Genomic DNA, 14,323 nt, shown 5'->3' on the forward strand with positions numbered 1-14,323 from the left:
TTTTACGCCAAAGATTGCCTGTACGCGCGTGTGTGTGTGTGTGTGTGTGTGTGTGCCTGTACGTGTGTGTGTGTGTGTGTGTGTGTGTGTATGTGTGTGTGTGAGTGAGTGTGTGATAATCACCATGGCTCCCAGAGGAAATCAACAGTGCATCCAAGTCTCACAGTCACCTCTCTCTCCCACTCCCCGCCGCCCGCTATGGGCGGCCCTCCTGGCCTCTGAGACCTTGGTGTGAAGCTATCCCATCTGTCCCTGGGGCAGGGGAGAGCACGACTGCTGTCTGCTGCTGTCTGCCGCTGGCCTGGGCACAATGGTGGTTTCAGAGAATGCCACTTGGGAGAGCGAGCCTATAGGGTTTTTAGGTTGGGCACAGACATACATGAATAATAAAAAAAAGCAATTAACTCTGAGACAAATAAGAGAGAATGAAAATTCATTTCTCCCTCTCTTTGCACTAGGGCCACAGTAGTTGGCAAATGATTAATTGAGGGTTTACTGCACACCATAAATTGTTCTTCTCCTCAATGGCTCTCCTGGGGCCAGTGAGTTTTACAGCCAGAGGCCCAACACACACAGGAAAATAAAATTCAATTTGAAGAGAAAAAAAACAGGAACCTGTACTAAGTGTTTTCCCCCCTCCTTCTGAAGCCTTGTCCTGCCCAACATATGCTGCCCCCCCCCTCCCCTCCCACACCCCCTTCCCTTCTACTCGTGCTCCTCCCCCCGCCTCCCCGGTTGCTTGAGGTTAAAAGGCACATTGTCAATCTGCATTTTCTGCTGACATCAGCCCATTTCAGTGGAGATGAGGGAGGTGGGCTTTTTCTGTCTTTCTTTCTGAAAGAGGAGAATGCGATTGACACTAGCGTTAAAAAGCACTCAGAGCCGAGCTGAATCTCCTCGCATCAGCGCTGTGACTGGTTAACTGGGTTAAGAAAATGCAACCCTCCTCCCCTTCCATTTCTCTAAGGGGGCCACCGAGCCCTTTTAGCACCACATAGATTGTCAGTGGGGCATAAATTGAGGATCAGCAGCCAACCGCAGGTTCATGGCAATGTCAATGGGCTACAATATGTGCTTTTCATTCAGTGTGCGCTTACAGTTCCACATCAGATGATCCTTCAACCACTAATCAAACAGAAACACCAAGCAAGTCAACCAGCTTCTCTGGATTTTCTTTTCAAATAAGTGGTCTACGGACATAATCTGTCAACACTATAATCTATCAAGTTAAACCTCACTGCACTAGCTAGTAGAAAAAGGGAGCATATGTTGAGTTAACATCATGGACACACAAATGAGACCCAATCAAGTAATGCCACTCTATTAGTCCTGCCAAACACCTCCATCTCATTCCGTATGGTGGCAAACATACTAATGGTGTTTCTTCCCAAACACCTCCATCTCATTCCGTATGGTGGCAAACATACTAATGGTGTTTCTTCCCAAACACCTCCATCTCATTCCGTATGGAGGCAAACATACTAATGGTGTTTCTTCCCAAACACCTCCATCTCATTCCGTATGGAGGCAAACATACTAATGGTGTTTCTTCCCAAACACCTCCATCTCATTCCGTATGGTGGCAAACATACTAATGGTGTTTTTTTTTCTCTCCTTCCTGCTCCACGGTGGTTCCGGTAGCTTCTGCATGTGAGTTTGCTGACATTGTGGAGCTGCTCCTCAAGGCTGGAGCCGACCCGTTAATCAAAGATCTGGAAGGTTCTCTGCCTGAAGAAGTTACAGAATCTAGCACCATATCGTCACTTCTGCGTCAGTACACAGCTCCCAAAGGCTGAACGCCCCCCTCCCCTCCCCTCCGCACTGCCAAAATGCTGATTCACCTGTAAAGTGCTTCACCGTTCCATTCCCCCATGCCTGTGAGAGTTATCCAGTGTCAAATCAGCAGTGATGCAAACATATGTTTATCCTTATTTACAAAATGGTCCCTTTCAAGGATTGTTATGTCATTTTCATAATCAATAAAGATAATATTTGAAGAAAAGAAAAAAATCTGAGATTTATTTTTATCGTTTGAGGTATTATTTTCTGCTCAAAAATGCCAGTATTACCTGTTAAGAAGCAGTCTGGAAATATGATGGGGGTAATTTTGTTGTGGGAGAAGCTTGATCATATGCTATTAAAAAAGTGCCATCAGAGATATCCAACTTGTGGGAGGTGTTTCAGGAAGAATGTGGTGAGATTTCTGCAGATTACCTCAAGATTGATTTAATTGACAACTAAAAAGCCAAAAATGTTATTGTAAATTGCAAAAAATTCTATTTGAATTCCACAACGAAAGCGGTTGTCGAGCACAATTTGTTATCACAAGTTGAAATGATTATTTCTTTACCTTGACTATAATGTATATTGATTTTCCAACCAACGGTTGTGTAAGTGGTGTTCACTATTCCAGTTGTTCCTTTGCTTGATGCTACCCTCCAATAAACAGGCCCAACACAATAAAGGAGACGGTTGAGTAGTAATTGGCAGCCATATTGGACTCATTGTGAAGACTACATGGTATAATATGCACAAGAACACAAATTTAATATCTCATTTCCCACATACGTAAGAATTATTACATTTACAGGAAGTTATTGCGTTTGTGGGAAGGTAAAAAGAAAAAGTATTACATTAGATGTAATACATTACGTATATAGTGAAGGTCTACCTATTATATCAGTTGTAATAGTATTTTTGTGAAAGGACATCACTATCTAATAAAATGTCCTGACCATTTAATCTTTCTTTAAATTATTTAATTTTCAAAATGATCCACTGTTGTGTCCAGGTTATAGCTAGAGGCCACGCTTCAAAATTGAGGACGAGAGCATGAGATCTGCCTTTGTTGGTTTTTTGGGAAAAAATGTACATTGTTTCAGCTCTAAAGTGTGGGAACCGGGTCAAAACAAATGATCCAGTATTGGTAGTCTAAGAGAATCTGATACTGCTGACTTTCCCATGCTGGTCGGGCTGAACTCCCTTATGCTGGTGGTAGTCTTTCAAATCTAACTGAATCTGAATCCCCCTGTCCCAATAGTGATGAAGTCCCAATGTCAGTTTGCCTGGTGAAGAAACGGCAACACAACAGAGGAAACTCTCAGTCTGATTATTAGACACACACTAAATTCAGACGTTCAGTCTACGTCAATAAGATACATGTAGTTGCACTTCTTGTTGCACTTCTATATGTTCACGAATCACAATGCTTTATAAACAATTACAGCAAAGAGAAGGGTGGTAAACGGCCGGTAGGATAAGGTCCCCTAACCGAGTTAGCCACGCCGCTTACCGTTCAAGAGGACATCATGTTCCCTGACAGAGTTAGCCACACTGCGCACCGTTCAAGATGACATCATGTGCAAGAGAATTGTTTGTCCAGGTCAGTTGACAAACTTAAGAAAACAGTTTGTTGGTTGATATTTAATGCAAACAACTTGCTTTTCGACTAGGCTAAACGTATTTAGTTGTTCTATCTATCTTAGCAAGAAGTTAACCTGGGATAGTATTTTGAAATGGTTTCTGTTCTGTATTGCGAGTAAAGGTATCTATCTGTGATGCAATTGACAAGATTTGTGATCAGACCACTGCACATGTGTGGTCAACATTCTCTATTATAAATTGAAAAGGCTACCACACCACCACCCCGCCCGCCCCCGCGTCCAAAGTCATAATAGGCTTCTTCAGTTTCAAAGGTGATGTGCCACTACTGCCAGTAACCAGGGTGCTGAGGAGCTCTTCTATCCCCACTGTGCTGCTCTCTGTCGGGTTGTGCAGAAGCACTTGGCCGAGTAGCAGAGCTGCTGATGGAGAGCTGTGCGCTCTCCTGACTGGCACTGTTGATGTGGTGGAATAAGCTGGCTAGATTCTGATTGAAACCATCGAGACATAAATCAGCCTAGGCTGCAATGTCTACGCATGCCAGCAGGGGGCTGGAGTTTGAAGGCTTGAGTTTGTCAGGATAAACAACTTTACATTTTCTTTTGGGGACTTCTGGATACAGTAAATAATTGTATCTAGCTGACTGAGTATAAAATAAGGGCCTCATAAGATGGAAGGAACTTTTCCCCCAAACCCACCTGGTTCCTTTTAATGCTGTGCCAGACTCCATCTCCACTGCTGTAGTGTGTTTGAGAGCTGTACTTGTGCTGTTGTGTGACAGGCTCTAAAGATTTAACCAATGTTTCCGCATCATTAGAAATTTGAGCCTTGGTCACTTTGATGTGTTTTTGGTGCCCCATGAAGGAACAAGAACTTGCACCTCAATGACAGACTGGTCATCGGGTTTAGAGTAGGCTTCAAGCTACTTGGCAGGTTGTCAGTATGTAACCAGTAGTATCATGTTTGCAATTAGGAGAGAGTGTGTTCCACATCGAAATGTCTACTTACTGAACCATCCTGCTACAAGGGAGGACAACGTGTGTTGAAACTGCATTATCTAAACAGTAAAAATGACACTATAGTAGGATGCTATCTTTAAGGTATTGTCTCCTCTTGGTCACATCCAGGTGGACGTTCAAAGTTCTCTCCCAACTATTTCCCAGGAGGTGTTCTATCAGGATTCTTCTGAACTTCACCAGGTTCTGCTGAGTCCATCCATGGAAGAGAGCACCGTTGTTAGAAGGGCACACAGTGACAGAGAGATGGGTGCTGACTATTACCACTGAGTCAAATATTATGGGAGCATTTTCTTCGGCATTCTCCTTGGAATGCCTTGATATGTGAAGCAGCCATCGTTCTGATCTGGGTTACTATGCATGGGCAAGATTCTCAGCATGTCCTTCATGACACGGTGTTGGCATTGGCGTGGTGGTGCCCGGGGTGGCGTACAACTCAAACGTCATATCCCCCCCAGCTTTTCAAGTCATTGTGCCAGCTGGCCTTCAGTTGCTGGCATCTGTATCAAGAATGGGCTCGCCATGGTCACAGGGATAGGCTAAGATTGGTGCTGTGGTAAGTACCACAAATGAATTCTTTTCAATGATTCAAATGCCTCCTGACATACAGGCGTTGCCCTTCAGTAGACATTCCTTGTGAGCCGATGAAGGGAACTGGCCACAGCTGCAAAATCTTTGCCAAACCGACTGAAGTAGGAGTAGGAGTCCAGGCCAACAAACTGACGCAGAACTGGGTCTTGAGGATTATTCCTGAGGTCAGTACCATGTTCAGAATCTTGCCACGGTAACACTTCACTGGATTCAATTTCAGATTGGCTGAATCTGACACAATTCCCTATGAAATGTGCCAAATTGAGCAGAGCCTTGATGACCAAGTACATGTCCCAATAAGCAAAATAATAGGTGTACAACATTTCTAAACACCGTCATGAAACCTGCTCTATAACTGAGGCCAGAATGGTAAATGACCCCCGACCCCCGACCCCCTCTCCCTCTAGATTAGTGGCTGTAATTTAATACATATTTCCCTCGTGGGTCTAATTTGGGAGGGGATTTATCTGTCATATTGGGTCATCTTCCAACAAGAAAGAATAAATACAACTTTGAGGTGGGAACCCGTTGTTGATTTGGCATGGAAAGTCCCAAAAAGACAATACTTAGGAGGCGGTAACATCACAAAGCTACCAGATCTAAGTTGCTGTCGTGCAGAAATATACTCCTGAGATCACTACATAGTGAGCTTGGTGGTTCAAATAATGTCTCTCAATGCCTCTCTATTCAAATGTTTTTGCAGAAGCTTCTGGACACCTCCATATCTAAAGGCTACCCCTGTTTTAGCACTGACTGCCTGACATGCATTGGTGAGCTCGTTTGGGAGGGTTGCTGCATCACATACTGGTTTACACTGATAACAACCTTCCCCGGGCAGAGTTTTTTTGTCTGTGTAGCAAGCGTCGGATCCCATAGAACCTCTTTTGCCGTTAACTTTCAACCACGAATCTCTGGCCTTATCGACTATTTCTTCAGTCACAATCTTACTCTTTGGTGCAAAGATTTCACTATGTATATTGTGTGACGTGCATGTGTGCATGGTTTTTTGAGAGACTGCCGTGTGTGTTCTGTGTGTTAGAATGGGTAAATGTTCAATGTTAGAATGTTGATCAATGTTGATGTCTCCCTTTTGAGTCTAGTGTTAGCATGCATTACTGTTATCATTCTTGTCCATGTATTATGTTGTTAATGCCTGTGTGTTAGCCACTGTGTTGGTTAGCATATTTGCACTGTCAGTATTGTTGTGAAGTAAGACCTTCCTCCTGTCTCCCCATCTGTGTGTGTTCTGGTAGCTAATAAAGTGTCACTCCTGGGGTTGTGTGGTGTATGGGACAGGAGCTGCATTCACACAGATCTCTGGCTCACGCATTCTTCCTGACTAGCTCGCCACATTAGATTAGCAAACAGTTCGTAAAGTTTGTCACACACTGAAAATGAGACTTGACTTGATTAATCATATACCCAAATCAGATGACACTAACACATGGGGAAACATGCAGTTATCAGAAGACAATAACACATGGGGAAACATGGGGAAACATGCAGTTATCAGAAGACAATAACACATGGGGAAACAGCGGGAAACATGGGGAAACATGCAGTTATCAGAAGACAATAACACATGGAGAAACATGGGGAAACATGCAGTTATCAGAAGACAATAACACATGGAGAAACATGGGGAAACATGCAGTTATCAGAAGACAATAACACATGGGGAAACAGCGGGAAACATGCAGTTATCAGAAGACAATAACACATGGAGAAACATGGGGAAACATGCAGTTATCAGATGACACTAACACATGGGGAAACATGCAGTTATCAGAAGACAATAACACATGGGGAAACATGCAGTTTGCTTTTGCTCTGCATATGATTTTAAAGTCCCATGTTCAGAAAAATGATTTTAACTGAGTATAAAAGTAAACTAAAAAAGCATAGTGTATAGTTGTGCAAAAGTCTCAGGTGCCGTTTCATGTTTTCATGTTTATGTTTATGGTATTTGGCAGATGCTTTTGTCCAAAGAGAATTACAAAACGTTTTTGAACACAGAATAACAGTAAAAAATAAAGCAAAATTACAATATTATATATCCCATTACAGTGAAGATAACAATTGTTATCTCAGTAATAAAAATACGAATAATAACAACAACTGTACCAACTACCAAAAGTATAATTATATTCCTAATTGTATGGCTTGTAACAAATAAATGAGTACGGCAAATAATATTTAAAAAGAAGATTTTTTTAAAGAATGTACCGAAAAATTCGACCACCTAGATACCACAAATGAAAATATTCTTGATTTCAATCTCTTGCTGTGAAGAGGCAAAGGCAACTGATGTTTATCAGAGGAACGTACTGGTTGAGAGGGGGAATGAATCTGAATGATAAAATGTAAATGCTTAAGTGATCCAGTGACTGACCTGTTGGCTCGATTAAGAAAATGTGATTTGATTGTGGCAGCTACAGGTAATCATCAGTGATTATTATGTGTCAAAGACCAAACACACTGCTGCATGTTTGAACTGTCTCACCACATATGCAGGCAGGCAGGCTTGCTGGAATAGCATTGCAATAATCTAGTCTAGAGATGTCCAGCACAAGGAGTTGTGCAGCATATTGTGTGATATAGGGTCTGATCTTCTGAAAACAATAGACGGTGAACTGACAAGACCTTGAGACACACAGAAGCCAAATTCTCAGAGAAACTAAGTTGGTCATTGATTAAAAAAAAACTAAGTTTCTTGCAGTTTTACTTGCGGTCAATGATGAGAAGCCCGATTAGCTAGGAATATCAGGAGCTAAGTCTTGGAAACGTACTGGCATTAACAATAAAAGTGTCAGTGTATTTTTGGTAGATTTGAGAAATGGCAACAAAAATGTGACACAGCCTTTATATGCCTTTATATGATAAATAGTATTTTTATAAATAATAGTATCGAAAACATTCATTCTTGAATAGTATTTCATGGCCATTAAAATAACTAATCTTCATTTGCAACAATATCATATATAATATGTATAAATATTATGATTTATGGGTGATTCCAGTTTATTGAACCGTGGCTACTGCAGGGGACAGGGATTTGGGATGACCTTGACTTTCCCCGGTGACTCGGCCCCTCGTGATCTCATCTGTGTCATCCTTCACTCTCTGTATATCCCTATGCTCCTCTGGCTGTCCAATATTATTCTTTAAAAGCGGCCATTCGGGGTCATTGTGCATCTATGTAAATCAATTGGCATCTCATCTCATCCGGCCAGTTAATCTGAGGGCCCAACACTAGCTTTGCTTGCTACTGGTGTTCACTACTTCTGTCCATATTCAGGAAGTTTGTTAGGTCTAGGTGGTGAGCATTCAAATGACATTTTTATCATACTATGTTTAATTTGTTCATGAACCTGGAGATACTTATGTCACCCAGCGGGATTACATACATCAATGTTTGCATAGACCTGTGCATCCCTACCAAAACAGTGAATCCCACAGCAATAATAAACCCTGGTTCACCAAAGACATTCCACTTCCACGCAAGAAAAATAACTCTGTTTTCGTCAGCTGAGACAAAGAACAATACATTATTGCCAAATACAAGCTACGGTCTGCAATCAGAAAAGCCAAATCAAACTATGCTATGGAACTGGAACAAAAGAATGCTTCTCATGACACAAGATCCCAGACAAGTTCTATGGGCGGTTTGAACCATCTCCAGTCCCCCCCGTCAACCCCCCCCCCCCCCCCCCCCCCGATGGATACTTGCGTACCGGTCCAACAGGTCTGCTGAAGATGCTGTTAATGTAGCCCTCCACCACACACTACAATACCTGGAGTAACACCGCACCTTCAATACAATAAACCTGGTCAATCTCTTCAATAAACTGTTGGACATGAATATTCATCCCTGCATCTGCCTGGATCCAGAGCTTCTAGTGGAGAAGACAGCAGAGGGTTCAGATGAAGAGCCTTTTAGCTCGACCTCTGACCTTTGGCACAGGTGCCCCCAGGGCTGCCCTCTCACCCCGGCTCTTCGCCCTCCACACAAACCACCTGACACCCCGCCACAGCTCAGTCACCATTCTTAAATATGCAGATGACACAGCCATAATTGGGCTCATAACAGACAACAAAGAAGACCAATACCGTTAGCAGGTCGCAGGTAGCCTTCAGAACAACCTCCAGTTCAACCCGTCCAAAACGCAAGAACTCAGAACCAGATTTCAGGCACAGCCCCTTACCCAAAACCCCCCATACACATTTCAGGAGAACCCATAACCATCACCATCTCACTCAAATTTCTTGGCAACCATATCAGCAATACACTCCATCGGTTCTATTTCTTGAGCGTCAGGTCCATAGAAATAACATGGTTTTCTTTTAAGTCCACATATTTTAATCATCTTCAACAATTTGAACTAACTTCTATGGCACTGTGGGTTAAAATCATGACTTTGCTTTCCTTAGCGACTGTTCTTTGTCTCCCTACGAGATTGAAGTGGCATCCATCGGTTTGCCAACAGGACAGTGTCTGTCTATGGAATTCCCAACCCACACAGATGTAATGCAAATAATGTATTTCTTGTCCCTCCCATAAAACTCTCCTTCCATGCCAAAACGGACACAGTACGTTAACTTGAAAAGTACTGACATCGAAAAAAAAACGCACTGAAAAAGGCTGACATGAAGAAACAAAGAGAAGATTGTCATTGAAAAAGCACATCAGAATAACTGGAGCTTGCATGATGGACTTCTTGAGAATCTCTGGCAATGTCTCTCTGACAAAGGTAAGTGTGCTTTGAAAGATGAACCACAAACCATCTACCATCCCAGCTCCACTTGAGTAACTCTACTTCATTCTTAAGCATTTGTGCTGTGTTTTCTGTACCGTTTACTCGGATTCAATGTCACTACTGAGGATGATTCATGATCGTGAAATATTCCATTATAGCCATTATGATTCAATTCAATGTTATTTATATAGTGCCAAAACAATATGATTGTCTCAAGGCGCTTTACAGAGCCCAGGACCTGAACCCCCTTAGAGCAGGCACAATGGCAACAGGGGCAAGGGAAACCTCCCTGTTAATCAGGAAGAAACCTTAAGCAGAACCGCAGAACATAAGTGTGTGTGTGTGTGTGGGGGGGGGGGGCCGAGTAGAGATAGAAGGGGAGGGAGGAGAAGGGGAGGGGAAACAATCAGGAATATGGTGGATGAAATCACACACGTATCCGGATGAGCATGCATGTGTTAGATGTACACATCACTATAGTGACTCCCATACTGACAACATTTAGAGCATTTTAGATTCAACATGAAAAAAAAATGCTTTTTTAAAGCTTTATGTTTTCACTCTGCTGACACACGACTGCACAGAATCGTCCATCTCCAACCTCATCATCAAGTGTACTGATGACATTACTATGGTGGGCCTCATCAGCAACAATGATGAATCACCGTACAGAGCGGAGGTGGACCAATCGCTCCCTAAACCTAGGGAAACACAAGATCTTCCAGAATCCACCCTACCCCCCTGACAATCAATGGTATGGATGTGGAGAGTCAGCAGCACCACGTTCACAGAGGATCTCTCCTGGTCCTCACATGTGACTGCGCTCTCCAAGAAGACCCAGCAGTGTCTACACAGCCCAGAGGATCTCTCCTGGTCGTCATACGTGACTGCGCTCTCCAAGAAGACCCAGCAGTGTCTACACATCCCAGAGGATCTCTCCTGGTCCTCATACGTGACCCAGCAGTGTCTTTGTGTCAGGTGTTGTTAGGTGAAAATCCACCCTAGTTACCTCAGGACTCCGGAGCTGCATATAGTAAGTATATTTATTAGACAAACAACAATTTCAATCGGGCTCACTCCCAGCACAAGGCTGAAAGTGAAGCAATATTAAACACATCGCACAAGGTTTATATAGACAGAAGTTTAGCGTTCAGCAGAGATAACCACGTGGTGGATCTCTGACGTCCAAGGAAAGGATGGAAGTTTTGCACAAGGTCGGAAGAAGCACAGTTCGACCCTTCTTATCACCTCTGGTCTAAACATGCTCTTGTACATATGCCAGACTAAGTGGCACCTAATAATCTAAGTTACACACACACACACAGAAAAGCCGTGTTCCTGCTTTCATAAGCACATGATTCATACAAGGAATATATTAATAATACAAGGCACTTGATTATTATATTCTTAAGTCATTAACAGTGCTTGGAAATGATCTCCATCAGGTGTGCTTGTTTGTGTTTTGGGAAAGTTGTGTAAATGTGCACAGTGGCCTGTATAGTGTGTACATACAATATATGTACAATGTGTATAGTGTTTTGTATAGGGTAATGTCCAAAATTAAGTCTACTTTTTTTACTACTTAGTCCTTTTTTTATGTTCTATATTGAACTGTGGTCCCTGAGAAATTAAATTCCGTTTCCCTGTATGTATGATAATGTACATATATGAAAATGGCAATAAAAGCTGACTTGACTTTATTTACATAAATGATGTATTCAGAGTTATAAAGTACAAAAGTATAAGTATAAAAAGTATAAAGTATACAAATAGAAATAGGACAGTGTATAGAAACCAAAAATAAAACAGTGAGGGAGATTTGGATTAGGATTGGGAAATGACCGCAGGTTGGATGCAAACCTTGGAAGGCCTGGATACGGCCACTTGGACCTATATATAGTTCTGTTGTATATAGTTCTGTTGTGTATAGTACTGTTGTATATAGTTCTGTTGTATATAGTTCTGTTGTATATAGTTCTGTTGTATATAGTTCTGTTGTGTATAGTACTGTTGTATATAGTTCTGTTGTATATAGTTCTGTTGTATATAGTTCTGTTGTGTATAGTACTGTTGTATATAGTTCTGTTGTATATAGTTATGTTGTATATAGTTCTGTTGTATATAGTTCTGTTGTATATAGTTCTGTTGTATATAGTTCTGTTGTGTATAGTACTGTTGTATATAGTTCTGTTGTATATAGTACTGTTGTATATAGTTCTGTTGTATATAGTTCTGTTGTATATAGCATTTCTACTGGATGTACGTAAGTTTGACTTTGACCTTGTCACAGAGGGCCCCAGACAGCCGTCTGCCACTGCCTACTGACTAAGTGCACCCCTGTCTACACCACGCTAGACGCTGTGAAAAACATTGTGTTCCAGTAGGTAATACAAAACCATAGTAGAAAACCAGGCTTTTATGTATTCTACCTGTAGTTATTTCACAAAATTCCCTGTTTCATAAATTCGGATGAAATGTAAGTGCAGAGTTTAGGCTTTGCTTTAGGCTACCAAAACACATAGCTTAACAAACCAGGCACAGATGGCGAGGGAACCTTTGAACAAATGGGTGAAATCCTTTTTGCTGCTAATGAGATCAGTGCTGAATCGGTGTGGTCTGGGCTCTCTTCATCACTGATTGGGTTTGGTGTTAAAACCAGTGATTATTACCATAATAGGCAGCACTAAATATGCCCTTCTATAGTGAAAGAGTTGTGTACAGTGGCATGATTACGGACCTGGCATGCATTATTCTCTGCTACCCACTCATCTCAACCAGCTGTGTTACTCTCCCTCGGCCAGAGCTGTGTTACTCTCCCTCGGCCAGAGCTGTGTTACTCTCCCTCGGCCAGAGCTGTGTTACTCTCCCTCGGCCAGAGCTGTGTTACTCTCCCTCGGCCAGAGCTGTGTTACTCTCCCTTGGACAGAGCTGTGTTACTATCCCTTGGACAGAGCTGTGTTACTCAGAGCTGTGTTACTCTCCCTCGGCCAGAGCTGTGTTACTGTCCCTTGGCCAGAGCTGTGTTACTCAGAGCTGTGTTACTCTCCCTCGGCCAGAGCTGTGTTACTATCCCTCGGCCAGAGCTGTGTTACTCTCCCTCGGCCAGAGCTGTGTTACTCTCCCTTGGTCAGAGCTGCCCCAACCATGAGACTAGGAGTCCCCAGACCTGTTGCATATCCTGATTTTTGTTTAATGAAAAATGATCTGTTGATATGTGTTATATAATGAATGGAATGACAATGAAAACTTGCCATAAAAGTACAATTTGAACTCTTATCCCAGGTTGGATGTCAATGGTACTTGTGTAAATGGATTCAACATATCCATATGATGTCAACTCAGGTAGCTCTGGATGTTCTCCAAATAACCAACACATGGACTGCGTTCAAATCTGCTTTAGTTTAGCTAAAGCCCCCACTGAACGCCCCCACCTCACCCCCAGCACCAGATGAAGTCGCTAAAGCTGTATCCCTTGCTATTAAATACAGCTCGCTAAAGAAGCTAATGCACATTTGAACAAACAATGGGAACACTATAATCCCTCTTCTTTCAAAATCTCCCATAATATGAGGCATTAAATAACACTCATCACTTGCTAAACAAAAAGGCCTAACAAAACCACAGCTGCTGCGAGGCAGAGCTGCCTGGTATGCTTTAAAGCTTCGTGGAAACTAGTGGATGTCCATGTGTGGCTTAGGTCTACTGTCCTTCATCTTTAAACACCTCACATGCGACGTGGGAGAGCTTCTGCATTCTATCCCACAGTTTAGCTGGTCCCTTAATGAAGTCAATTCTCTGAGATCTGGGCCGGTGTGGTGGGTGTACTAGATGGTTCCACCCTCTCTGTACTGCTGTGACTAAGCCCATTAGTCCTCCATTGTGTGTCTGTGTTCTCTGAGCTCTTCACGTGTGACACAGCCTCCTCCAGCCTCCTCACGTAGTAGCATGTAGCTCAGCTTTCTTTACTTAACATTTATGCATTATACAAGATTCTCTTCCTCTTTTTTTGCTCTGCCCTCTCTCTCTCTCTGTCTGTCTGTCTCTCCCTCTCTCTGATTCTCTCCATGGTTCTCTAACAGCATTAGTGACAGATGGCCAAGGTTTGAAACTGAGGGATGAGCTTGAGCACCCCCCACACACACACACACACACACACACACACACACACACACACACACACACACACACACACACACACACACACCCCACCCCCACCCCCACGGTATTATATTGGGCTAGTGCTTAATGCAGTGTTTTAGTTTCCCTGTGGGAGAGAGTGACATTAGTTAAGATCTTTTTTTTGTTTTCCCCTTTAGGTTTGGATGCTTCTGCAAAAACTATGTTCAAATACATTTGCAGAGCAGTGCCATTTCACTGGGGTTTCCCTGCAGTGAATGTTACTTGCCCAAACAGAAAAGGCAAATTGAGCAATGTATAAGTTGCTGTTGTTTATTCTCTTTTACAGCAGTAAATGTTGAATAAGTACGTTCTGAATAATGATAATCTACAATCCATAATCAGAATAAACAGAATCAGAAAAACAACCATAGTTTAAATGTATGTACCACACACTCTGTA

General features: G+C 42.5%; 2 protein-coding genes across 2 annotated transcripts in view; both read left to right on the forward strand.

Annotated features, from left to right (window-relative positions):
* Positions 1-2,002, forward strand: part of LOC116222116 (acyl-CoA-binding domain-containing protein 6-like) — a 37,630-nt gene extending 35,628 nt beyond the window's left edge. The window contains exon 7 of the mRNA XM_031574935.1: positions 1,642-2,002. Coding sequence (XP_031430795.1) covers positions 1,642-1,796 — 155 coding nt within the window. The 3' untranslated portion in view covers positions 1,797-2,002. The remainder of the gene's footprint in view (positions 1-1,641) is intronic.
* Positions 1-14,323, forward strand: part of LOC105908717 (chromatin assembly factor 1, subunit A (p150)) — a 134,686-nt gene that overhangs the window by 47,618 nt on the left and 72,745 nt on the right. The gene's annotated exons all lie outside the window — the stretch shown is intronic.

This window comes from Clupea harengus, chromosome 10 (genome assembly GCF_900700415.2).
Source record: "Clupea harengus chromosome 10, Ch_v2.0.2, whole genome shotgun sequence".
Classification (NCBI taxonomy): Eukaryota; Metazoa; Chordata; class Actinopteri; order Clupeiformes; family Clupeidae; genus Clupea; species Clupea harengus.